The 24,513-nt window shown below is 48.7% G+C and overlaps 12 protein-coding genes across 12 annotated transcripts; 6 read left to right on the top strand and 6 right to left on the bottom strand.

The window, feature by feature from the left end:
* Positions 1 to 251: 251 nt before the first annotated feature.
* N7503_008955 (putative C6 transcription factor) lies at positions 252 to 2,508 on the bottom strand (the record flags this gene model as incomplete). Its single annotated transcript, XM_057068502.1, has 5 exons — positions 252 to 608; positions 669 to 984; positions 1,042 to 1,465; positions 1,525 to 2,246; positions 2,444 to 2,508. 5 exons carry the CDS (start codon positions 2,506 to 2,508, stop codon positions 252 to 254), a joined length of 1,884 nt encoding a protein of 627 aa, XP_056919357.1.
* A 453-nt stretch (positions 2,509 to 2,961) lies between these two features.
* On the bottom strand, positions 2,962 to 3,472 carry N7503_008954 (uncharacterized protein; the record flags this gene model as incomplete). The annotated part of the gene is made up of 3 exons (XM_057068501.1): positions 2,962 to 3,222; positions 3,283 to 3,378; positions 3,440 to 3,472. 3 exons carry the CDS (start codon positions 3,470 to 3,472, stop codon positions 2,962 to 2,964), a joined length of 390 nt encoding a protein of 129 aa, XP_056919356.1.
* A 1,399-nt stretch (positions 3,473 to 4,871) lies between these two features.
* cdcA (phosphoprotein phosphatase CDC14) lies at positions 4,872 to 6,824 on the bottom strand (the record flags this gene model as incomplete). The annotated part of the gene is made up of 3 exons (XM_057068500.1): positions 4,872 to 6,126; positions 6,179 to 6,716; positions 6,785 to 6,824. The coding sequence occupies 3 exons, from the start codon at positions 6,822 to 6,824 to the stop codon at positions 4,872 to 4,874; spliced, it is 1,833 nt and encodes a 610-aa protein (XP_056919355.1).
* A 2,247-nt stretch (positions 6,825 to 9,071) lies between these two features.
* N7503_008952 (uncharacterized protein) lies at positions 9,072 to 10,260 on the top strand (the record flags this gene model as incomplete). The annotated part of the gene is made up of 5 exons (XM_057068499.1): positions 9,072 to 9,387; positions 9,447 to 9,662; positions 9,722 to 9,937; positions 10,001 to 10,075; positions 10,130 to 10,260. 5 exons carry the CDS (start codon positions 9,072 to 9,074, stop codon positions 10,258 to 10,260), a joined length of 954 nt encoding a protein of 317 aa, XP_056919354.1.
* A 530-nt stretch (positions 10,261 to 10,790) lies between these two features.
* Positions 10,791 to 11,263, top strand: N7503_008951 (CTAG/PCC1 family protein; the record flags this gene model as incomplete). Its single annotated transcript, XM_057068498.1, has 2 exons — positions 10,791 to 10,837; positions 10,927 to 11,263. 2 exons carry the CDS (start codon positions 10,791 to 10,793, stop codon positions 11,261 to 11,263), a joined length of 384 nt encoding a protein of 127 aa, XP_056919353.1.
* A 1,001-nt stretch (positions 11,264 to 12,264) lies between these two features.
* Positions 12,265 to 12,963, top strand: N7503_008950 (glutathione peroxidase; the record flags this gene model as incomplete). The annotated part of the gene is made up of 2 exons (XM_057068497.1): positions 12,265 to 12,307; positions 12,458 to 12,963. 2 exons carry the CDS (start codon positions 12,265 to 12,267, stop codon positions 12,961 to 12,963), a joined length of 549 nt encoding a protein of 182 aa, XP_056919352.1.
* A 375-nt stretch (positions 12,964 to 13,338) lies between these two features.
* On the bottom strand, positions 13,339 to 14,733 carry N7503_008949 (translin; the record flags this gene model as incomplete). Its single annotated transcript, XM_057068496.1, has 8 exons — positions 14,617 to 14,733; positions 14,461 to 14,497; positions 14,299 to 14,352; positions 14,025 to 14,158; positions 13,847 to 13,952; positions 13,684 to 13,769; positions 13,477 to 13,626; positions 13,339 to 13,410 (listed from the first exon to the last, which is right to left on the bottom strand). Exons 1-8 carry the CDS (start codon positions 14,680 to 14,682, stop codon positions 13,339 to 13,341), a joined length of 705 nt encoding a protein of 234 aa, XP_056919351.1. The 5' UTR covers positions 14,683 to 14,733.
* A 525-nt stretch (positions 14,734 to 15,258) lies between these two features.
* N7503_008948 (DIM1 family thioredoxin-like protein) lies at positions 15,259 to 15,864 on the bottom strand (the record flags this gene model as incomplete). The annotated part of the gene is made up of 4 exons (XM_057068495.1): positions 15,259 to 15,284; positions 15,346 to 15,588; positions 15,646 to 15,693; positions 15,750 to 15,864. 4 exons carry the CDS (start codon positions 15,862 to 15,864, stop codon positions 15,259 to 15,261), a joined length of 432 nt encoding a protein of 143 aa, XP_056919350.1.
* A 1,234-nt stretch (positions 15,865 to 17,098) lies between these two features.
* Positions 17,099 to 17,542, top strand: N7503_008947 (DUF3759 domain-containing protein; the record flags this gene model as incomplete). Its single annotated transcript, XM_057068494.1, has 3 exons — positions 17,099 to 17,114; positions 17,183 to 17,317; positions 17,373 to 17,542. 3 exons carry the CDS (start codon positions 17,099 to 17,101, stop codon positions 17,540 to 17,542), a joined length of 321 nt encoding a protein of 106 aa, XP_056919349.1.
* Positions 17,543 to 18,595: 1,053 nt separating this feature from the next.
* N7503_008946 (60S ribosomal protein eL22) lies at positions 18,596 to 19,343 on the top strand (the record flags this gene model as incomplete). The annotated part of the gene is made up of 4 exons (XM_057068493.1): positions 18,596 to 18,613; positions 18,824 to 18,859; positions 18,943 to 19,139; positions 19,217 to 19,343. 4 exons carry the CDS (start codon positions 18,596 to 18,598, stop codon positions 19,341 to 19,343), a joined length of 378 nt encoding a protein of 125 aa, XP_056919348.1.
* Positions 19,344 to 19,703: 360 nt separating this feature from the next.
* rex3 (putative RNA exonuclease Rex3) lies at positions 19,704 to 21,659 on the bottom strand (the record flags this gene model as incomplete). Its single annotated transcript, XM_057068492.1, has 1 exon — positions 19,704 to 21,659. The coding sequence occupies one exon, from the start codon at positions 21,657 to 21,659 to the stop codon at positions 19,704 to 19,706; it is 1,956 nt and encodes a 651-aa protein (XP_056919347.1).
* Positions 21,660 to 22,252: 593 nt separating this feature from the next.
* On the top strand, positions 22,253 to 23,674 carry N7503_008944 (lipase ROG1 family protein; the record flags this gene model as incomplete). The annotated part of the gene is made up of 3 exons (XM_057068491.1): positions 22,253 to 22,308; positions 22,371 to 23,358; positions 23,393 to 23,674. The coding sequence occupies 3 exons, from the start codon at positions 22,253 to 22,255 to the stop codon at positions 23,672 to 23,674; spliced, it is 1,326 nt and encodes a 441-aa protein (XP_056919346.1).
* Between the last annotated feature and the right edge of the window lie 839 nt (positions 23,675 to 24,513).

The following is a 24,513-nucleotide window of genomic DNA, read 5'->3' as shown; positions in this document are numbered from 1 at the left end:
AGCGGCTGTGCCCCTGCAGAGACCCACAATTAGTCTAGCGCTTCGGACTCCGTCTACTCTAAACGCGTATAGGAGGCAGCCCTATAATATGGTATGAACCAGTCACTTTGGTAATCGCAGCAGTTCCAAATGATGTTTTATTATTTCGTTTATCTTTTCTATCTAGGATCATCCATTCGGTACGAACGTGACATCAGAATTAAGTCTAAGCTAATACGCTAATATGATCTTCATATTTACTTCAAGGTTCCTCAAGGCGCAAAGCCTCCACCACCGGGGAAATACTCAGTAAAATCCCAAGTGTTGTAGTTTGACCAGTCTAGAAAGCTCGACAAGCCAGAAGTGACGTCGTGCACCATGTCCGCCTGCACGGGCTGTGGGTCCAACAGTTGATCTAAGATACGAGACAATTTCTTCTCCGCTTCTTTGCACGTGTGGTAATTTCCATGACCAGGTCGTGATACCCAAGATAGTAATGAGACGAAAACGCTAATGTTGCGGATCAATTCAGCGCGAGGGAGGGGAACGGAGTGGGGACCAGGTTCATGAGATTGGTGTAGGAGCTCGACGAGAAGAACACTGGCACTCGGCAGACCGTATGTGAGGGCCTAGATGAAGTCAATTTTGGAATCTTCTTATGTTCCGGCAGGCAGAAGAATAAAACATACAATCCAAGAATAATGCCTGTCGAGATCCACCATGGGGTTTCGTTGGGAGGTGATGCTGATTACAATGGCGAGAACTCGGCGAGAGACATCAAAGAGAGCGGCATGTCCGGTGTTCGCGTGCTTTATTAGAGCCCGTTGCAGGAGGAAGCATGTATAAAGGTAATTGAGATAAAGATAAACGATTGTCAACCAGCCATGATGGAAATCGTTGTTCGGTGGAAGATCATATCGTAGTCCATCATTGTTCGGCTGACGGTCATATCGAAGATGATCAGGTGTGGCAGACCACACTACGCGTACACTTTCTTCGATTTCACTATTGAAAACAAAAGTTAGAACAGGTGTGCGATTACTAGGAAATACGGCCACTTACTTTGATTTGCGGACAAGGTCTTGGCTTTCAGGATTCCCTAATGCGATATCAAGGGTTTGCTCTCTCGCGATGGCCAGATGAAATCGCACTCGTGAGGGTGACATGCGATGTCGAGCTCCTTGCGTGTTCCAGCCATTACTGTCAAGCTCTGATATCGCTTGGGCAAGAACGTCTCCTCCTGCAACAAGAACATCGTCGCTCAGATCTAGCGGAGGGGCCAAAGTGCAATATCGATAGTTCATGAGAGGCGGTCGACCAACGAATGTTGCCATTGTCTTGTCCATGTGGAAAGCCGAGATAAAGGCGCCTCTTCGCCATTGTCGGAGGAAAAAGGGACTGTTCTCGGCACTATCTGTGTCAAGATGAATTCCTGCTGCATAGATCGTAGCGACCAAGTCACCCAGCCGACGCCATGCTTGGTAACCTAAAATTTCTATTAGATCCGATTGCACAGGTGCAATTATGTGGCAAGGAGAGACATACTTGAATCACCATATTGCTGTGTTTGAAGCATGACATCGTTGTATTGTAGATATGCAAGCAACTCATTGGCAGAAGAAGCCTGGTCACAAAAGCTAAGGCAAACGTTGCTAGCTCCAATCACTTGTTCTAGAAGTCGTTCCTTTGCCCGCGGATCCTCGACTCCCTGAGAAACCTCGGGATCATTATCCGGTGTGATCACAAGCTGCTGCCCGCACACTTGAAAAATGTTTGCTAAGGCTTCCCAACGAAGGTTCCGCCCAGTGAATGAGGCAAGGTATTCCTTGACGGTCATTGACGGATATGTCTTCATTGCCCGCGATGAATTTTGAAATAGTTGCAAGGCCAAGTTCTGCAGCTGGGGCATGAGATTACTGGGGTCAAACCCATCAAAAATCTCTTGTATCGAATTGAGGATAGCTTCCAATACAATCTTGGGTACAACGGCATTCCATGATCGGCTATAAAATTTGTCAACCAGTTTTTGCCGGAAGCTGAGGCTGTAGAGGAAAAGTAACACCTCTGCCCCGGACTTGGCCCGCTCAGGCTCCACCGATACGACGGGGTAAGAATCCGAGCTCTCTTCTGGTTCAAAGGGAATTTCATCACGATGCTCTGTCAGAACTGCAGTAAAGCTCGTGGATCCCAGATACCCGGGGAGACAAGACGGATGCTCTGCTGCTATAAAAGCGCGACCACCGCTCAGGGATCCAGGACTCGAAGCACTAAACTCTAATTAGAAACCTCCTGAAGCTGAAGTGGTGAGGGGAGTTCATCTTTACTTGGACGCTGGCTGACTTGCGAACCGATTAGAGGATGTTATCGTTGGATTGACATTTTGCAAAGACCTCCGTCTAGTCATTGGGGCTGGATGATAGAAACATTTGTCGCTCATTCGCTTGGCGGCACATCGGCGACATACGGGTCGCTCATGGTCGCATCGCTGTTTTGACCGGCGGCAGGGCTCACATGACTGCAGCGCACCATTTTTACGGGTCGCCGCCGGTGACCGCGAGCGCCGATCATCGGTATCTCTCATTGCATTGGCCCATAAGACTGGAAAGTACCGAGTAGATGAGAGATGGAGGAGAAAATGCGGATGTCAGTTGCCTAAATCGGGTTAGCGTGATGGCATAGGCCCACTTTGAATCTACACATGAACGGACAAGGATGTATGTTTCCTCACCTAGAGTTACTGGGCTACCAGATCTCTGATAGACTCTTGAATCGGTAACAATATAGCCCTACTTACGTGAAGAATTGCAGAACGGAGAACTAGTCATCAGCTTGTATCATTTCGTTCAAATTATCTTAATGCACAACATTCTAATACAAGCCTCACCAAAGTAGTAAAACTTGATAACGCAGTGGTAATATCTTTCCCTATCTAAGGCCTTTTTTATTCCGTTAAATCCGATCAAATAGATAGTCCTCCCTTGGTCATTTCAAGTCAACCAAACCCTTGTATCCATCCGCATCGTCCTCGTGTAGATGGCTATCACACCTGTGATAACCATTCCCGGCAGTGTGAAACCCATCATTCGCATGCTGGGAAACATTACTAGAACCAGGTACAGCACAAAACGGTTGAGATATATGACCAAATTCTGGGTGCTTAGTTCCAATATCATTATGACAGACTTCTGAAGGTCTGTGGACGGAGTTTAGAGCAAACTCGGCGGAGTCGAAGTATGTACGATGCTGTAAATCACGAATCATAACTTAGTAAAAGGATGACTGTTACTGGGTTCGAGAGCGAACTTTTGATTCCTGGGGGAATAATTTGTCTCGGAATGGGACGGTTCCATAACGACGGGCTGCTTCAGCATTTGCCTCGGCATTTGCGTCCATGCGTAGCTTCGTAAGGATTAACCGAATGTTCGGTTTCAGGATTTCAGCAAGTTGTCAGCTTGCTTACTTTGCTCACTGTATGTGCTTCTTCTTCTGCCATAACGCGAAAGAGCAGCGTGGAAGGTTAGTTGGTGGTGAAGGGGCTTATCTTTCATTTAAAGTCTACCTTAGTATGACATCGTGGCGCCACGTGTGACTCGGTGATTATGCGATGCACATAAGGCGAAAAGAGAAAGGAAACCTTAGTCGCTTCTGTTCCGTTGTTGGAAACTTATCCCGCAAATATGACTTGCTACCCGGCTTTCGAGAGCCCAGAAACGTGGTTGGCGACGTAGGAGGTTAAGGTTTGGAAGGGTCACACGATAGCCGTGCTTTCCCCAAATGCATTATAATAACAACCAACCTTGGTAATATGTCTTCAAAATCCTGCCAAAAATACAAATGAACAATTTCGCAATGCAGACCCTTCGAAGACTGCCAATCAGTTATCAACTTGCACAGGGATGCTGCGTCGTAAATTCCAGTTTTCGACGCAATATAGCATTTTCCCACGGCAGTACAGTTGTATCCGATGACAAAGACACGAGTCATACATCGATAGAAGGCAAAAAGTCTTCTCAGACCAATATAGGAAAGGAAGAAAAAGACAATAACAAAAGTGAATGCCATGTCCCGCCCGAGAACGTGTGAAGTAGACCATGTGCTGACCAAGTTGAAATTAGAAACTCCGTCGAATTCGGAAACATCCAAGGCAAAAGAGGGAAATCATAAAAATGACTCTCTTAAGTTTTATCGTGAAGGGCCTAACCCCGAGAGTGGCGAATTGGATCCTAAAGCGGGGTCAGAGGAAGTCAAAAAGCATAATAAATCCGTAACTGAACGTCACGACAAGGCTTGAATTGAGCTGTTTTGAATTGATATTGCTAGCCCTAGTCGGACTCAATCGGGATATAGTAAATTGTTAAATTGCACTTACTTTCACTTTCCAAGCTGTTCAGATAGTCGAGCATGATGAATAGACCGGCTTGTCGAGGTGAGAAACATAAGCTACTTGAGCGGGTAGACCCGAGGAGGTTACCGGGATACGAATTATTTGGATGATGGAGTATTGTGGGATCGTGAGATTGATTGTCGTTTCGCCATACAAATTGACACGTACAGAAACACCTGCAACACAACGCCATGCCAGGGGCGTGAAGAAACCGGGAAGAATTGAAACAATCGGAATCAACAATGTCATGACAACTTCCAGGTCACCCAAGGATTGAACATAAACGAAAAGAATTAACAACCAGACGCCAAGCAGAACATGCCGAGGACCATAATGTCACGCCAGAAAACCCGGAAGCAAGAAATGTGGACACGAAAAGAAGTAAAACATTAGGAGCATTCAAATGCAGCAAAAAAAGGGGTATGCGAATGGTTGTCCGAGCGGACGAGAAGAATAGAATGTGTCGCCACAGGCAGACAGTCGGAAGAGAAATCAAGAGACAGGTCCCTTACTGAACAGGCCGAACAGCCCGAGCGGGGCTAGATGTGCTTCCAATGCGACCACTGGCCTTGCGAACGCCTCGTGAGTCAGTCTTGGTGCTGTCTGTTGCCCGCCGGGGGCTGGTGCGAATCTTGCTAACGGAAATGGGGGCACCTGCACTCTTCCGGCTTGTGGGAGTCTTAGGGGCGGCATTCTCCACCCAGTTCTCTCGGTCCTCATGGATGTCATCGGTCAATGTGTAGCTGGCTGTGACAGTCGCCGAGTAGCTGATAGATCGTGATGTGGTAGACGCAACCGGAGACTTGGATGATTTCTTGGCCAACATACGAAGTTGGATCTCTTCGTCACTCTCACTGCTCTCATTACTGAGGCGGTGGCCTTTAGGGCGCTGCTCAGTCTTGTGAGCATCATGCTCCACAGCTAATGATCCAGACGCTGTGCGTGAGTAAGGGTGGTGGCGAGAATCCTTTCGGTGTGACTTGCGTGGCTGACCAGGAGTTGGTGCTGGGAGATTCTCCTCGTGCTGGTTTGCAGCGCCTTCGTTGTGATCAATCTCCCCGAGAGCAGCACGCTTCGAGTGAGTGTTGTTGGGAGGGGTGGAAACAACGCCATTGCTCGCACGCTTCTTGGTCGACATACGAGCAGGAGTGACAGGAGCAGACTGAGCCAGCTTCTCGCGCATGCTGTCCTCAAACCACCACTCGCGGAACGAACCCTGATTCAGGTGCAGCCAGTGTTGCTGAGGTCCAACAACCATGCCAGGGCGCATGAATCGCATAAAAGCAATGACCTCATTCGCGGTAAAGCCATAGCGGTAGATGAGATAGGCGCCGATCAAACATCCTGTCCGACCGAGGCCGGCCTTGCAGTGAACAGCGATACCCTTGTCCTTCACGGTGATCATCTCATGGGCCATCTTGATGAACTTGCGCACAAGTTGCAGAGGTGGGCAGGTGCCGTCTTCGAAGATCATGTCGATGTGAGCGATTCCCATAGCTGTGAAGTAAGATGGGCTGTAGAGCTCTGAGTTCAACCGCACGACAAGACCCACATTGCGCGACGCAAAATGAACAAGCACGTTCTTAAAAGGCATAGGCAACTTGGAGGAGCAGACCTCGGAAATAGTGGAGGGCAGGGCATCGTATTCGGGGGTGTTCGCGGGAACGGGCTCAACAGGTTGGTGTTGGGGTGAGGCGAAAGCGAGGAAATCCTGTGTCACCCAGTTGAAGTCACCCATATCAACTCTCTCAAACTTTTCGTACCTGCATGACCGATCAGCAAATGCTATGCCAAAATTAAGGTTCAGGTACATACTCTTCTAGGTTGAAATCCCGCAGGCCGCACAGACCCTTTTCCTTTGCTTTCCACACACCATACACTACATCTTGGATATTCAGGACGAAATCCGCCTGACTGTATCCAGCATCGCGGAATGGCATGTATGGGGGATCGGCCTGCGCAATGGGAGCAAGTGCCAAGTGGGGCGGCCACGACTGGATTAAAACCATGTAGCACGCGACAAGGCATGCGGCGTTCGCACGGCTTCGTGCGTCAGTCTTGCTGTAGAAGACCACGGGTCGGTCGCTGTTGGCTGGGTCACCGAGGATCTCATGGAACAGCACTGCAAATCGATACAAGTGGCCGATGTGCAGAGGGCCGAAGTCCGCATGAAATGCATTGTAAAGGAGTGTATCGTCAACGGTGAAGTACACGGGAGCGCGGCGCTTGCTGCTAGGTGTAGTGGGAGGTTGAGCACGCGACCGCTTGCTTGGAGACTTGGATGGCTCGGCGGGGTAGGGGAATGGCGTCCTCGAGCTTGGTGCAGAGTCATAGGATGCCAGGTACAGGCGGTCTGATGTTTGTTTGTTGTTAGACCCCACCACTTTCAATCAGATGATAACAGCAACATCGGTCACGCACCTTGAATGTATTCAATCATTTTGCCAGAGTCATGCGACATGTTGTCAATGGGCAAGTTGCGACGTTAACAGATGTGGGATAGTCAAGGTAAACAATGCAAGCTGTATCGGCGTCGTAAATCGTCACTTTTGGAGACGGTGCCCAATGGCGTGGAAAACACAAGATCGACAAATAGTAAGACGAATGACCTACACGCTCATGATCTAGAGGACCTGAGGAAGAATGAGGAAAAAGAAAAGTAAGGATAGTGCCTGGGGAAGAGGGACTTTAGAAGATAGAAGAGCGGAAGAAGAATCTCATGGTGTTGGGGTTATTGCCATGCCACGCTAACGATGTTATGTTGTGCTGGGCCAAATTAGGATTAGTGTCCCGCGTTGACTCGACAACCATAAGCTATCCATAGCCTCAGGCCAAAAAACAACGTTGGTGATTACCTCATCCAAACATTGCCAACTGACAGCTCCATCCATGATGATTCGTACACGCCCATTTCCCCTCTCTGACGCAACCTGACTTGCATGAATTGCACTTGTGTGGCGGTTGTTGCCCAGGCATCTGCGATGTTTTCCGCCTCATGAAAACATAACATTCAACCCATATTGTCCCGTGTTGTATTTTGATGCCTGAAAAGGGCAACCCATGTAATTCCGAGGTTAGAAAGCATTGCATTCCGTATGATCCGCGAGGAATTGTGCATCAGCAATGTTGGCCACTACCAAGGCGCCTAAGGTACCTTGAGCTAAGCGGGCAGAGTGTTGCCGGATATCCGCAAATATATATTACCCGCTCAACATTGGCTGCGGCATAATCAGGGTTCAAGTTGACAGTCCCCCTCCCCCTTTTCAAAGATATAGTCTTGTCTTTAATGCTACAGCCCGCCAGGGAGCTCTAGTCACACTAGACCTTTATGACCCTCCATAATCCAATATCCGTACTATTGACCAAATCTACACCCCTTGGTATTTCCACATGTTCGGGATCAGACAGCAAGTCCCATTAAATTCAAGCACCCACTTAGTACTATCGGTAGTTAGGGTCAGGTACTGGTCGAAAGCTGGACTAACAAAATCTAGGTTCTCCAGGCCTTTCGCCACTTTATTTGTTGACATTCTACGCGCCAAAATTGATCAGACCCACAGTGTTGTTTGTCCCCACCAGCCAGAGGATGATTGGCCTTCATCTCATCTATCTGCCGAGACGCCTCAATCTAGAGATCACGCTGCTTACCCTGTCACTCGGTCTCTCGTTTTCGGCATGGATCAAAATTCCTGAACCCAGCACATCACTGAGCTCGGGATGTGATGGAGGACGAATTGCCCATGACCAAGAACTCAAAGACTTAGTCATTTCGTCGGGTCAGTGCGCGATCGATGCAGGGTTATTGAACGGTCGTTAGTAAACTTCGGAACCGCGGTAGCAACAACAAGATGGAATGATGTATCCAAAGACCTGACGCGCATTTAAGGACAGAGTTGGAGGATCGACATGGCACTACCAACGACCTCTCCGGACTACTGTTCAGCGTTTCCGGTATTAACGCCCTTGCCTTGCTCACTCCACCACACAGGTCATAGCGGATGCATCCGGACCATCCCTCACATGCAACATGAAATGGGGCCCCGATGGCTTGCAACGCTATTAACGCATCCTGCTTCACTAGACAGTGGAAATATCTGCAACTCCTCTGGTCGGAAATGTCTTTGAATTTCTTCTAGTCCGTCAGATTCCACCTCCAGAATTTCAATGCGAAATCTTTGAAATATGATCTATAGCAAAGTTAATGGCTCTCCGCAAACCACCAGCAGAGCAATGGCAACCATCGGTACCCCTTTCAGTCTTGATCCTTGCTGAAAGCCTATCTCACTCGCCCGAAAAGTACACCGCTCGCATCAGGAAATCTTATTGGAGCCCATGTGGGCCTCCCTTGACAATACTAGCTGTGCGGCGCTGCGGATAGCACCTTCTAATTGTCGATCATTATCAGCCATGGCCTAACCGGACAAAAAACAGGCGCGGAATAATGATGGACCCCTGATGATCCCGGTTGCAGTGCATGCGAGGAGTTCGCTGGGCCACATGTAGCTGCTTGAGCTCATCAAAACACTCAATAGGAGATGTATAAAATCTGCTCTGGGACCGCTCCAGCTTTGTCTATTAGTTCTCTACTCAAGTCACTCATTTCACTCCTTCCCCTCTTTACGCATTCCTTCGGTTGTATACATCTTTGAGCTCAACCTAGTCACTCTTTTGACATATTCAACCAACTTGGAATCAGCCGACCGCAACTATGAAGTTCACTGGATTCACTTTCTCTGTCGCCATTGCTGGCATTGTCTCCGCTGCTGCTCTTCCTACCATCCCTGGCCGTACCGCCGTGGGTGGCATTGAGAACAGCCCTGAGAACAACGCCGCGAACAACGTTGAGGGCACTCTGGGGGCCCTGAAGCGTGATGGGGGCGATGCTGCCAGTGGTCTTGTTTATGGTGTGACTGGCGCGACCAACGGTGCCACTGGCATCATCGGCAGTGCTGCGGGCACTGCTGAGAGCACTTCCTCGGGTCTTGTCGGCACTGCCGAGAGCACCGTCTCTGGAGCCGTTCCTGGTAAGCCAACATGGAAGTTTCTTCATTATGTTTGGATAGATTGCTTACCTCATGAGTAGCTAAACGCCAAGAGGGGGGCGTTATTGGTTCCTTAGAAGACACTCTGGGGGCCCTGAAGCGTGATGGGGGCGATGCTGTCAGTGGTCTTGTTTATGGTGTCACCGAATCGACCAACGGTGCTACTGGCATCGTCGGCAGTGCCGCTGGCACCGCTGAGAGCACTTCCTCGGGTCTTGTCGGCACTGCCGAGAGCACCGTCTCTGGAGCCGTTCCTGGTAAGCCAACATGGAAGTTTCTTCATTAAGTTTGGATAGATTGCTTACCTCATGAGTAGCTAAACGCCAAGAGGGGGGCGTTATTGGTTCCTTAGAAGACACTCTGGGGGCCCTGAAGCGTGATGGGGGCGATGCTGTCAGTGGTCTTGTTTATGGTGTTACCGAATTGACCAACGGTGCTACTGGCATCGTCGGCAGTGCTGCTGGCACCGCCGAGAGCACTTCTTCGGGTCTTGTCGGAACTGCTGAGAGTACAGTCGCTGGAGCCGTTCCTGGTAAGTTCCACTTCTGAGTCCACGTATATGAAACGAAAGACTTGATACCAACAAACCCTGCAGCAAAGCGTCAGCTCCCTGGTGCTGGTAACATTGTGAAGGCCTCCGTCGAGAACGATCTTGCCATGCTGAGCGGCAGTATGTTCACAGATTCCCCTCCCCAGATTGGATCTCATTAACCACTCTGTGTAGACCCCTCTGGCCTCATTGGTGCCCTCGGCGGCCTCCAGGGTGCTCTTGCTACTGGTGGGATCCTCCCCAGTCAGATCTCTTCTCTCCCTGCTGAGTTGCAGCTCGTCGTTGGCTACCTTTACACCGCTTAGACGATCTTGCAACCGCGATGATCTCTTAGTGGTTATCGGTACGCATTCCAGGTGTCATGACTTTGTTCAGTCGGCGTGATCCTGTTCTACTTGTCTTCACTTCTTTCCTACCTGAAATACCTCGGGTTTATACTTGACCAATTTTTGTACTATATATTATGAGTGCGTTTCTATATTTTTGATGACTTTGTTCGCAACCATACCTCTTGGAATTAGCTTCCTATGAGAAAATACTCTATTTAGATTGACTGAATTCCACACCTTATCTCAATGATTTTTTTTCGTTTTCTTTTCGTCGTTTTACTGAACCGTATTATTTGCCAAGGATGGATTCCTGGTACTCATGTACTGTACACATCAAGGTGCATGTTTTCAAATTCGTAGTGGAGATGCTGACTCACCCAACATATATTCAAGTGCACACAGCAGTTGATTCTTCCAGGCCATACCGCGTCACAATTGGGCAGCGACCACAATTAGTCCTTTCCGCGTCAATTTCGCCGTCAATTAGACTCCTTTACACTTCAATCATGGCTGCCACTGCACCACCGCCAAAGTCCGAATTTCCCTACTCATTGTACGGTCTCCCCCACCTCCCCACCTCCAAATTAACAACCCACGCGCCACGTCTTCTCCTGTCAAATGATGTACTGACCCAAAGGATAGGGAAATCTCAATTCCACTGCCAACTCAACGCCTTGCCTCGTCTGCCCTGCAAACACTCGATGTCGACCCCGAGTTGTCAGCATTTGTGCGACGCACTTTGACCCTCACAACCCCCACCCACGACACAGCAACCGAGCCCCAAGAAAAGAAGTTGAAGCAAGACCCCAACTCAGATGACTCGGATGACTCGAAGACCGTCCTGCAAGTCAACTACTATGCCACTACGAACCGCATGCTCCGAGTCGCCGTCAATGGATTCATGGAGAGCATGGGTGTTATTCTAGGCGCGATGGCCGAGTTGGATGTCGATGTGCTCGAAGCCGAATTTGAAGGATGAATTTGAGCACAAAATTTGGCTTTTGGATACCGAAGCTCAGAGCGCGGGGTATATCTATGTACCTTTTGGCAGGTCTATCAGGTTGGCAGAGCTACTCGGCAGTGTAACAGCCACAGGGCGCACGGTGCTTTCTCTATATGCACCACTGTCCATGAAGGGACCAGGACGCTGCTGATTGAACCAGTATATCTGGATCCTTCACAAAGGATCAGGCCACAGGTACAAGGTACAAACTGTGGGGATCCTGCTTTACAATGACCGGGCAAGCCAATTTCACCACTCATGTCCAGGTTCTTGCGATGAAATTGATCATGCAATGCAGCACACTGTTCAGATCAGGGCAACATGAAAGGCAGTCTTACATGACATCGGAACATGAGCTCCATCGGGGCCTAATTTGCGCGAGCAAGTATTTGTATTTGCGTTCTTGGCACGGGCGCATTCCAATTTGGGATGGAATCGAGACCGTCCCGCTCTTCTAAGCAGAACCTCTCCCGCTACGGAATGCACTGCACACAAATTTATGTCTCTTTTTCGTTTATCCGTACCCAAAATTGTGCAGAGCTAGACCGGATAAGCTTAATAATATGCCATAGCGGATTCAAAGTGGATCCTAGAATCAATAGAAGAAGAAAAAAGAAGCTGCAGAATTGAAAACGTAAGAAACGGTTCGTAGATCAACCAATCAAATCGCTTGGGTTTAATAGGATCGGCTCGGGTTTGCAGAGGCCCGGCGGCCCCTCGACCGTCCGTGTCTGGACCTGTGATCATTGGTAATATTGCTGACTCGAAGCCTCGGTTTCTTCTCGATGCAATTCATACAAAAGCACTACCTGCGCGCCATCCCTCGCGGTATAAAATCTTGGCTCCCTCCCCGCATCTTTCACAGCAGTTTTTACTCTACGACGTCATCAAGGAACCTTCTCCAAAAAAGCTCCAACCCTCGGCAGCTTCATCTACAACCTTTAATATTCACACCACCCCTCACCACTTTCAGAACAATGGCTTCCGCGACCTCCTTCTTCGAGTTTGAGCCCGTTGACAGTACGTCCCGCAAATTTCATTCCCAACCCCCCTCTCTCCTCTCCATCTCAGGGTTCTCGCGACAAACCAGCGCATTCGAGGAAACCTTGACCCCTCATTTGCACAAGCGCCGCACAAGAAAGAATCCAGTCACTAACATCTTCCCAACAGAGCGTGGCCAGACTTTCCCCCTCAGCTCCCTCGAGGGTAAGGTCGTCCTAGTTGTGAACACCGCCTCCAAGTGCGGTTTCACCCCGCAGTTCGAGGGCCTGGAGAAGCTCTACCAGACCCTCAAGGCCAAATACCCCGACGACTTCACTATCATCGGATTCCCCTGCAATCAGTTCGGCAGCCAAGACCCCGGCTCCAACGACGAGATCCAGTCCTTCTGCCAGCTGAACTACGGTGTCACCTTCCCCGTGCTCGGAAAACTGGACGTCAACGGCAATGATGCCGCTCCCCTGTACACCTGGCTCAAGGAGCAGCAGCCTGGTGTTATGGGCCTGAAGCGCATCAAGTGGAACTTCGAGAAGTTCCTTATCAGTGCTGATGGAAAGGTCGTTAATCGCTACTCTTCTTTGACTAAGCCCGAGGGTTTGCAGGAGACTATTGAGCAGGAGATTGAGAAGGCTAAGAAGGCCGGCACTCTTGCTTCGTCTAAGAAGGCTGCTGAGTGATCGAGCTTACTAAGTTGGTGCGAGCCTGGAGGTCTTTCTCTTTTTGGGGGGACGCTGTTTTGATACCACTTTCTTCTATATCTTGATTTGTATGAATACTCTTTGTTTCTCTATTCTTTAGGTAATCTATGTACGAAATATGACCATTTAAACATTTTACATATTCCTCAAATTCATTTAGATCGGACTTTCCCATGCCCCTAGGAAGAACATTTGATCATATACGTGTAGAAGTCATATACAGTAAAGAATATTGCTATCAAAACGTTATAATTGTTTCAAATATGCTCCTTCCCACGACCATTCATCTGCTCGTCAACTTTTCATGGTAGATAAGTTCTCGCCAGCCCTTCGGGATATATTAGTCATAGATGATCATGCAGCGCTACCCTTGGGAATGAGATTGCGCAACGAGAGATCGTACACAACGTCTTCAACCTTCTTGACCTATACATCGTAGACACGTCAGTATCAGTATAACCGGAAGCAATTGTGGAATAATAAATAGCTTACGCTGTACTTAATTCCATCGCTTCGCTTACGAAGGATGTCATTCTTCAGATTTAGCAGCTGGAACCCAGCAAAGAGCTCCTTGATGAAGTTGCAGATCTGCGTGGGCCGTTCGTAGTCACCTAGGGTAACAGAGTTGACGGCCAGGCGAGACTATTCCCAAGTCAGTAAATTAATGGACTATTGGATAGACACCATTTGCATTCGTACCAGTTCTTCGACCATGGAAATCAGCGCCAGGAGATACTCCTCGATGGTCAGGTGGAAGGCATCTTGCTCTTTCAGGTTAACAGGGACTGCAGTTAGAGCAATGTCAGTCTTATTCATTCGCTTTGTTTCTCCAATATCGACTTCAATTAGACGTTCCACGTACCCTCCAGAAACTTTCCGACATCCTCAACAGTCATGAACGAGGTAGAGTCAGGACCCTTGTGCTCCTGGAGTCCACCAAGCCAAGCACACAGCTCAATGGAAGAGACCTAGTCGAATTCTTTAGCTCTGTGGTTCTGGTTCACCATACCCGAAGCATAAAATCAAATTGCAGAACGTACCAGGTTCTGCAGCTCCCGCGACCAGACGTTGTTGTACTTGTAGAATGGGTGCTTGTCAGCCACAGCCTTCAGGCGGGCAACATCTTGCTTCTGAGCAATGATTGCCACAGTAGCATCATCAAGGACAGACTTGACTATTTTCAAGTTAGTCAATGCATAGACGTGAAGCCATGAATATTCAATTTATTATGCAGTGTCACTGCCGACAGGCAACAATGCGCGATAGCAAATAGCGCCATAAACTACCCAAATTCACCGAAACAGGAATACATACTCTGATCAGTCGGGGTAGAGTGTGCCCTTGAGAGAATAGCCTGTGTAGAACGTCCTACAGAACAGCATTAGCCTTCGAATAATTTTGCAACCCCGACAACGGGCCTCGTCATATTCAGAAATGAAAACTTAAGCCTTCCAATCAGCTTTGAAGTGAGGATACCTTTCCGCGCAAGTGTCTGGACAATATCGTGTAATTCCTGTACGCCCACCGTCAGCTCTGGTAGCCGGATATTGTGCGCGCCGCGAGCTTGGGCTTGGGCTTGGCACGCGAAGAATTTCGCTATACGCGGACTGCGCGGGTGCTTGGGTAACTCACGTCGCGGACAGTAGTCTCCTCGTCGATCTTTGTCTGGAGATCCTCGAAAATCCGTTGGTCAATCATTTTGTCGTTAGGGTGAATGCTGATGTGGAGAGATGAGAGTTGAAGGTGTTGCGGTAGGCGGTTGGTGGTGGGAGTTGGGCGAATTACGTCAAAATCTTAGATTTGGGATCACACTAAACATGCAATTTATTTGGGAGTCCGAGATAGAACTGAGCTTTACTTAACCAGTTTGCTATCTATTTCTTCTCTGTTCTTTCTAGATATCGCTATCTTGTGTGGTACGTGACACGGTTGGGTGTCGCTTGAAGGAATTCAGATCACTTACTGCTTATCTAGGGTGCTAGATATTGAGATGAAGAGAAACTTTTTTTCTTATTGAGTCCTACTATTTTTCATAATTTTCGATAGATGTATTATGGGTTTCCCGGACAAAAGACTCTCATTGCGAGCTCATTTTGGGTTTACCAGTATGACCAGCCACAACATAGCTTCCATACCAGTCTTCCCATATGTGCCCAAGATGTTCTTCCCTCCAGCCCCCTTTTATTTCTAGCGATCGTAATCGTAAATGTCATGAATGGTTGCGCCATTCGGCACACACCACCGGAAGCCGCCATTATTCTGAGCAGGCCTCGTCTAGTATCGGTATCTCGTCGAGTAATCTGCATTATTGTCAGCATGTGCCCGAGCTCCACAGTGTTGAAAAGCGCTTGGAGGACATACCTTTCGGGCTAACGACTAAACCACGACCCTTCTTAGCGCCCTTGTAGATGGTCTCAATGATGTCGATCAACTCCTGCTTGTCCTCCAGAACCCAGTTCAATTTGTTGTTGTTACCCGTTCCGAAATCACACATCATGTGTTTATTGCGATAGAAGTACATGATCGTCATCGGGTCATAAAGCTCGTACATGGTACTGAAGTCGGGGACCTCGTCGAGATCACAGAGGTAGATGACGGCGAAGTCTAATAGGGCGCTAATGTTAAAAGCGTAGTTCTTGCAGAAGGGATGAAGGGACGTACTCTTTACTCGCTCGGCGATCTTATAGAGGACTTCATCCTGACGAATGCCTGGTGAAAGGACTTATTAGTATCGTGACTTCGGGAGAAGAATGGTGGGAGCTCACAGTCGGGATCGTGGTCGCGGCCAAACCGGATGACGACCAGGCGTTCTTCCTCGGAGAGGATAGCCTGATCAACGTGCCAGGCTGAACGCAGGTGAGGCAGTACAATGGAACCCATGACGATCGTTTTTCGGGAGATGATGCGCAAGGTGAAAATTGGAGAAGCTGGAGCTTATCGCTGGCACCCCGCGATAGGGTCAGGTGACCGATCGACTCTAAATCACGAGTACCTCCAGCAACCAAACGTTCCACGGTTCCACACGATTAAATAGGTCAATTTGGGTTTGTTTTGTTTTTGAATTATTTGTTCTTAGCCTCGGGGTTTTCTGGTGAGGTATGGTAAAAGCCTTAGAAGATGAATGTGTACGCTATTAGTAAGTGTATGTCATTTTCTAAATTGTTGTACAGTACAGTACGTCTTCTTAGCGCTCACCTTAAATATATTTCCCTCACCCTGGAGGATAAGTTCCAACATGCCTAATTTGCAGTACCCAATGCAGGCTTGAATGAAAAGCCTGGAAAGCCTCAGTACCGAGAAGGACATTGTAATTAATACTTGCTTCAACAAACGGGATAATCAAACTTCTATCTAGCTTTCCAGAGAGCCCTCGCGATGAATTCTCCCACACGGCCCTGTGTCATCCTCAACCTTAGAAGTAGCATTCATGAACAAAGCCCAACGAAGAAGCGGTGGATTCAATTCCAACTTCAATGCTGAGCAGCGGCTATTAAACCCGAATTTCTCTGAAGATCCATTCATAGGCGGAGCCTACGCATTATAGTCAGCTGCAGTCTGCAGGTAGAGCTACGGTACAGAGTATGTACATTGTACATGTATTAAACAGCACACACGTGCATGAGCCTGCATCTCTGTGCTCGTAGCACCAGGCAATACTCCTCAAACCCTTGTCTCGTGTTCCGCTTCAAGCCGGCGCGTGGTGCCAGACACCATCTCAACAAATCATCTACTCTACACGTGTCGAGTCAGCCAAGAGAGTCTAAGCCTCAGAAGGCGCCAGAATATTGGGTATTATTGGGAGCTCGGCGGAAAAGGATACGCCGTTCCAATCACAAACTCGATCTGGTGGTCCCCACTAGCTCAAACGGGCATAGTGAGTACGTACTATTCGATGCACCATTCTGAATGCAAACCGAGACCCAAAGCTGAAGCTCGCTAAGCTTGGCAAATCTGGAACGAATCGTTGGAAAGCTCCTCTTGGCCCTGGTAGTTTCACAAGGGTGGCGCGGGGCTGAGGAGGGGTTATAAGGCTTGCGTCCCTCTCTTTCTCTTACCCTCTCTTTATCCACAACACACTTCTCTACCCCTTCCAAATCACACAACATCTATCAAAATGGGTTGGTTCGACGGTGAGTACCACAAAGTATTCTCTTACAATTGAATGATTCCCATGGCCTAACAATTTTCCCTATCACAGACGACAGCCACGAGGCCCGCAGCCACGAGGAGGTGACTAACCGCCCTCACGAGGCCCAGTGGTCCCACGAGCTCATCGGCGGTGCTGCTGCCTACGAGGCCATGAAGGCCTACGAGGAGCACGAGGCCCGCGAGGGTAAATGATCCAATTCACGTCCCAAGCAAGGCTCATGGACTGACATCATTTACAGGCAAGATTGACAACCACGCCAAGGCCAAGGAGATCATGGCTGGTATTGCCGGTGCCTTCATTGACCGTGAGGTTGAGACCAAGGGTCTTGACTTCATTGACCGCGAGAAGGCTAAGCACCATGCCAAGCAGGCCTACGAGAGCCGCATGGAGCAGAGTGGCCGCTGGTAAACAGCCGACCCGAATGACCCACAACAAACACTTGGCGATTTCTGGGAATGAGGAATGGAATCATGGAGATAAACACCACGATTGAATTAAAAAAATGCACCCATAAACTTCCGTGGCAGCCTATAAATTATGTATGTAGACGGAAACTTGTTTCACTTGAACACAAGCGTAGACCTCCCAGGCGGGTGCCTGCATGACAGTTTGGAGGCTGTGTGGATCATAACCAAGTAGCGTCGGGAAACAGCCGATCATTCAGGCAGAGACAGGACTCGAGGAGACTTCGCCGCATCGGCCAGATGTGGGGATTGTTTACATGGCAACATTTGGGTCCAAGCCAAAGATTCACCGGAATGGAAAGACAAATCTACTGATTCATGGAACGCAACCTAGCTACAATTGTGAATATACTACAGGGAACAGAACTTCTTCTCCAAGCGACCGGGCAAGCCGATGCAGTTGATGAAAAAGTGAGTTCGCGTCGATCGGGGGTAGTGTAAGCCCGATGACACTGTGCGACCAACGTGCGCAAGCACAGAGGTTGGTCACGAGATCCAAAAATGAGAATAATCAATGTGTTTCCCGTAGGAAACTTTCAGAGATTAAACTGAAAAGAACAGATACTACACTTGATCTAAGCCAATTGGCAAAGAGAGCTGGAAAAGAAAAAAGAAAAGAGGAAATGGGGGAGAGCGGGAGGAGATATTTATACCCTTGGGAAACGGAGCTAATGCTCTCCTCGCGTATCATAACCAATAAGAGACAGGGATAAAAGCGGGCCACCATGAGTCATACATCACATGATGGCCATATACTGCCACATCTCACCGGTGATCACATGCCACGTGATTCATTGATAAGCCCCAACCCTAATCACACCTAAACAGGTTAAGCGCAGCCCACGGGTGGGCAATTTTGGGAATTTTTCGCAAGTTCGACTAAGGGCTCCACCACGAACGCCAGATCTTCTTCCGACCATCCCTCTCGCCGGCGCAGGATATTCACCTCTTTGCGACCTTACCCTTTTCCGTCCCCATCCCCTCCCATCTATTCACAATGGCTCCCGTTGCTGCTGTACGTTGAAAGACACCCCGTGAACGCTTTGCTGTTCCTCCCAGCGGCTATGCCTGTGGCAGACCATGCACCACCCAGCATGACGGCGGCCGAATATTGAAATATCTATTCGGTTGATCGCAAATTGCGTGGACATGATCTGCTGCGACTGCCACTGGGAACTCGACATGTTGGAGCAGTAGGCTAATTCAGTTCTTTTCCGGTAAATAGGCCCGTGGTCGCAAGGCCCAGAAGACCACCCAGAAGGTATGTTACTGCAATCTACAAAAAACTCTCTTCAATCCAATTGGATGTTTCGGAGCCCGAGGAACTAACAAATCGCTTCACAGTTCATCATCAACGCTTCGCAGCCCGCTAGCGACAAGATCTTCGATGTCTCTGCCTTCGAGAAGTTCCTCCACGACCGCATCAAGGTCGAGGGCCGTGTCGGCAACCTTGGCGAGAACGTCGTTATCAACTCCATTGGTGACGGCAAGGTCGAGGTTGTTGCTCACATCCCCTTCTCCGGTCGCTACCTCAAGTACCTGTACGTTGATTATTGCGCCCATCCTCGATAAAACACTGGGACCGTTCCACTGACCGTGTGTTCTTTCTCGTTTACAGGACCAAGAAGTACCTCAAGAAGCAGCAGCTCCGTGACTGGCTCCGTGTCGTCTCCACCTCCAAGGGTGTCTACGAGCTCCGCTTCTACAACGTCGTCAACGACGAGGCTGAGGAGGATGAGGAGTAAATTCTCCCTCTCTCTACTGACTCTTGACCTCATTGTCGATCGATTCGAACTGGTATATGTGCATTCCTTTTTGGCTTGGGATTTTTGCCGGACAAAAGTGTGAGAGCCATGGAAAGTTGGGTCGTGGATTTGTGAGGGTAGATTAGCACTTAAATGCGCTATGAAATCAAAAAAGTTTATACCCTTCACACATTTTTGAACTGTTGTAGAACATCTCGTTACAGAAATCGTAGATTGCTTTATCGCTAGTATGTCATAAGACAGAGTGTTGGACATATCCACTGGACATATTACCAAAGTTTGAAAGATAGATCGATGGTCGTCATGTGGTATCATTGGTGAGATCGAGTACAGACTATGCTATGTGACGCTTGGATTCTTTCGCTGGGGACCGCCAGTTCCCTGTGCTGCCTCTCTAATATTCTGGATGTCTTGACCAGGAGGTGCCACTAAGTTGCCATTTTGAAACTTCCACCCTTTCGCCTCCAACCGCTTCCATATCACACCTGCCTTCACCCGCACCAAGTCACCCGTGGCAATCGAATCTTCCTTGGAGTCGTGACCCTTGTCTCCTCCCATTTGGATGTCTCGGTCAAGATGCCTTTGTGCCAGTGTTTTGAGACTCATGCGACTGGGCAGACGGCCTCTTGGGTGTGGGTATAGAAGCACGGTATCTATTATAACGGGATGAATGATTCGGCAAACGTTAAGATCGTTATCGATTGCATGGCCGATTAATGGTGTATCGGGCTGTAGGAAATTGAAAAGAAGGGATCGCGCTGCAGCAGGAGAATCGACAACCTGCAGTGGCTTGGTGTCTTTGCCATCCTGCTCTTGAACGGTAGTTGAGGTGCCATAAGGAACAGCAGTTGCATAGTGTTCAGGGAAGACACCTGAATAACGTGAGTTGAGGTCTAGCACCTCGCCCATAGGCTTAACCAGAACATCCAATATATCACGACCCTGCGGCCAGCTGACAGCCGTCAGACGAATGAGCTCTAAGCCCAGAGTTGTGTAGCCCATTTCGCAGTCAAAAGAAACGGGGTCCAGGGGCCCTTTATCGGGCTGTGCTGGCGTTTCTTCGAACTGGAGGATGGTTGCAAGGCGCTTTACCTCGGATACTTTGAACACATGGGTTTTGGCTTTGGTGCAGCCTGACGAAGCGCCCACAGATTCAGTGCAGCATGGAAAGTAAGCTTCCTGCGCGCCGGTGACATTGTCCGTTTTCTTGCGCGGCGGATACATAGGTCGAACTGGATGATAGGTACATTCACCGCCGCTGGTCAACGCTCCATCCTCGCGGCGTCCAGGGAAGACCTGAAAGCGTCCACCACACCGATCGCACTTTTCCCAGCCCTTAGACTCGACAACCCCTTTCTTCGCAGTCTCAATCTCTGCTGCAGTAGGTGCTTTAGTGACATAGCCAAATTCTTCAAGGCCAACCACTGGCGTGACAAGTGCAACTGCAAGGGCAGTCTCTTCCTCCGGTGACAGGCCTGTGTTGATAGGCTTTGACAGCTGCTGCGTGCTTGGTTCAATGGGCTGAATTTTGTAATACCGAGAATTGAGATGAGCCATCACCTCTTTTGTCCATTCTTCCATCGCCATCTTCGTCAATTTTACTATCCGAAGCTTGATGACATTGGAGTAAACCCCGGGGTTATCCCTGGCTACCTTTTCCTCTTCGTCCAGGGCCATTGTCACAAGCTCATTTTTGTTGAGGACAAAGCATTTGTTTGAAGTATCCTTTTCCTTGGCAAGTTTGTCATTGAGTGCTGACATGCCAGCATGTAGCTTCGTCAGGATGGCTGTCCGAACGGCATGATTGGCTGGGGCCTTTGGAAGCATTCGAGGATTGAGGCTTTCTTTTGGCACCTTTCGAGGAGGGAGTTGTGAAGTAGCCCGCTCTAACGAAGTGGCCGCAGCCTCAATTTCAGTTCCTTGGCTTGTAGCTTTAGACTCTGTGCGTCCTGGAGGAGGAGAGACTCCCCGAGAAATCGATGACAGCTTGGAAACGCCCGACCTGGAGCTTTGTGATTGTTGCTTCGACCTAGTCGCGGCCACTGGCGAATTTGTTGAACGTTCTTGAACTTGAAAATGAGTAGATGGGTTCAAGCTCGAGTCTGATGATAGGGTGGAGTCTTCAGCCTTAAGCCTCTTGGAAGGACGCTCGCTCTCAACTGAGCTAAAAGCGCGTTTCTCAGCCGCAGACGGATTGAAAGCCTGGGCCTTATGCGAGAACAGACAGGTTACAAGAGAGCATTGCGTACCCTGTGGGCAGGGAATGCCGTCAAATAAACCCAAAGTTGTGAACATTGTCGGTTGAAGAGTCCTCAGCTAGACTCTCAAAGAGACGATTTGCTGCTCGTGTAATGACACGTCGATCCAAAGGACAGGATCAAGGGAGCATAATAAGCATTTGAAAACAGAATGAAGCTTCGTAAGCTATGCTAGGGTCGTGTTGGCGCAGAAAAGCATACAACCTGCCGCCTTTTATGACGTGCAATTCATAGACCTCGGGATGCAAACATGAGCATCACCGATTGTTCGTGAGATAACACGGGGAAATTTGATGAAATAATTAGATCTCTCGCCTGCCGCACGACATTCGAGATAAGTACGCCACCATGAATAACCACCAGAGTTACGTGTAATCAAATGGTGTAGGAGAGGTCAAGGCCAGAGTTGATTAAATGTTGAAGATTGGATGCAAACCAAGCCAAACTAGACACCTGAAGATACAGGCGACAACATGGAAGGTCGATCTTATCACCGGGCTTATCGGCTGGAAGCTTGTCAGTCAGCCTTAACTCCGATCAGCACAGTGGCTGAGTGGCCTTTTATCTCGTCAGCCTGGCCTCCTGATTCAATTTTTCCTTTCACAAATAAATCAGTCACATATTGCAGAAATGTCGGATACTGGGGCTTCAAACAAAGCCGACCATCTCTGTGTACTGGTGCATGGGTATGTTCAGTCCCCTGGTTTCGGATGACGTCGGGAGGCAAGCTAATCCGCCCTGCGTCTAGCCTGTGGGGTAAGCCATCGCACCTTGACTACATGGTAGCGGCGCTTAAGGAGAAATATGGAGAAGACCATCTTCACATTCTTTGTCCAGAAGGAAACAGCGGCAACTTCACCTACGATGGAATCGAGGTGGGTGGCGAACGCGTGGTGCATGAGATCGAAGACACCCTCGAAACATTGGAAAACAAAGGGCAGAAGATTACAAAAATCAGCGTTGTTGGCTACTCTCTGGGAGGTCTGGTTGCTCGATATGCCATTGGTTTGCTTCAAGCCCACGGATGGCTGGATAAAGTGGAACCCATGAACTTCACTACATTTGCCTCACCACATATCGGTGTGAGAACTCCCCTCAAGGGTGTAAGAGGACAGATATGGAATGGATTGGGACCACGACTGGTTTCTATATCGGGCCAGCAATTGTTCATGGTCGATTCGTTCCGCGACACCGGGCGGCCCCTGCTTAGCATCCTGGCCGACCCGGAGAGCATTTTTATCCAGGGATTGAAGAGGTTTCAAAATCGGAGTGTGTACGGCAATGTTGTGAATGACCGCACCACGGCATTGTACACGACTTTGTTCACGAAAACGAATCCCTTCCGGGACCTTGAAAAAATAAATATCAATTACGTCGAAGGTTATGAGCAAGTTATCGTTGACCCTGATGAGTTCTTACTGCCGCTCACACCCAAGGAAACTGAGGATTCTTCATCCGAAACGTGGAAACAGACCAAAGATTTTGTACAAAACATGCCTTTTTACCTGCTTATTTTGCTGTTGCTTCCTCCCGCTTCCACACTATTCTGCATCAATGCTGCGATTCAAACATTCCGCAGCCAGAAAAGAATTCGCCTGCATGTGGAGGGCAAAAACGGTGCACTGTTTGGGAAGTACAAGGTACCTCTACTGGTGCGGGATATGCAACAAGTTATGGACGAAGTCTTTGAGAATGCCAATGCTCGCGAAGAGCCTGCCTATCTCTCGGGCTCTGACGTCGAAGCTTCTGACTCTTTTGAGAAGACCACAGGGAGGGGGATCGAAGCCGACTGGGTTTAATTCAGACCCCTCGGCAGATTCCCAACCTCCACCTATTAGCCACGCACTATCCAAATTCCCGAAGCTTGCTCTAACGTCTGATCAATTCGACATTATTGATTCTTTGAATGATGTGGGATTCCGGAAATATCCCGTTTATATTCACAAACACCGACACACCCATGCAGCTATCATTGTTCGAATTCAAAAGGAAAGTTTCAACGAAGGCAAACTGGTCATGAAACACTGGCTTGACAGTGGTTTCATTGTATGATTTTGTGCCATGCGATATTATGCTGAAAAACATACAATATGGTCACAGCATTCTGGAGGTAATTTTTCGATAGTCTTTCTCGTACTAGCATCTTGTATATCAAATAATAGATTTCACTCTCATGTCTAATAAACACGACCCTGGGCCAATTACCGGACTAGTCCCTAAACACTGTCGCACACTCTTCCCTGGAACTGAGAATTTCAACGTCATTCCAATAACATATTCCAAGGTTGTCGATTGAGCTCGCCGCTCCGGTCACTCATCTAGCCGATGCAGATGGTTACACGGCGATCTCGTCTTGAGGCCAATCAAGGATCGATCTCAGGATGGTTCGTGCGCGATTTGCCACAGTTCTGCGATCTTTATCTCTACTTCTTATCTGAACATCGTACAACCTGATAGATCTCCAATTCTGGCGACATCGATTTTCGCGTCTCCAATCGCCTAGTTTTGCTACATGCCGATCCACCCCGAAGAGCCAATAGTGGCTCCGAATGCCTGTAAGCTGCATAGCCCACTAGTATCAGCACAGAGAAAGTGGATAACATACCCGTACCATTCCCGGTTAGAGACCAGCTCTGAAGATTGATCAGCTACTAGTCGCTTATTAGTGTAACACTTAAAGCAGCCACAGCGTACATGGAAAAGCAAACATACCAGCTGTAACCACTATCTCTGGACCTTACCATGGGCGGTACATGATATCTGGCATACACTGTGGCAACTACTATCAAGCTATTTGGAATGAGGAACCAAATCTAATTGAACACGATTTTGAGTTTTAGGCACCTGCATGTACCGAGCTCATTGAAAAACCTCGATGAATTTTAATTTGC

The sequence above is a fragment of the Penicillium pulvis genome, assembly GCF_028828015.1.
Source record: "Penicillium pulvis strain IBT 33274 chromosome Unknown contig_7_segment1_segment0, whole genome shotgun sequence".
NCBI lineage: Eukaryota > Fungi > Ascomycota > Eurotiomycetes > Eurotiales > Aspergillaceae > Penicillium > Penicillium pulvis.
Note: the sequence above shows the minus strand (reverse complement) of the source record. Positions and strands in the feature narration are given on the sequence as shown.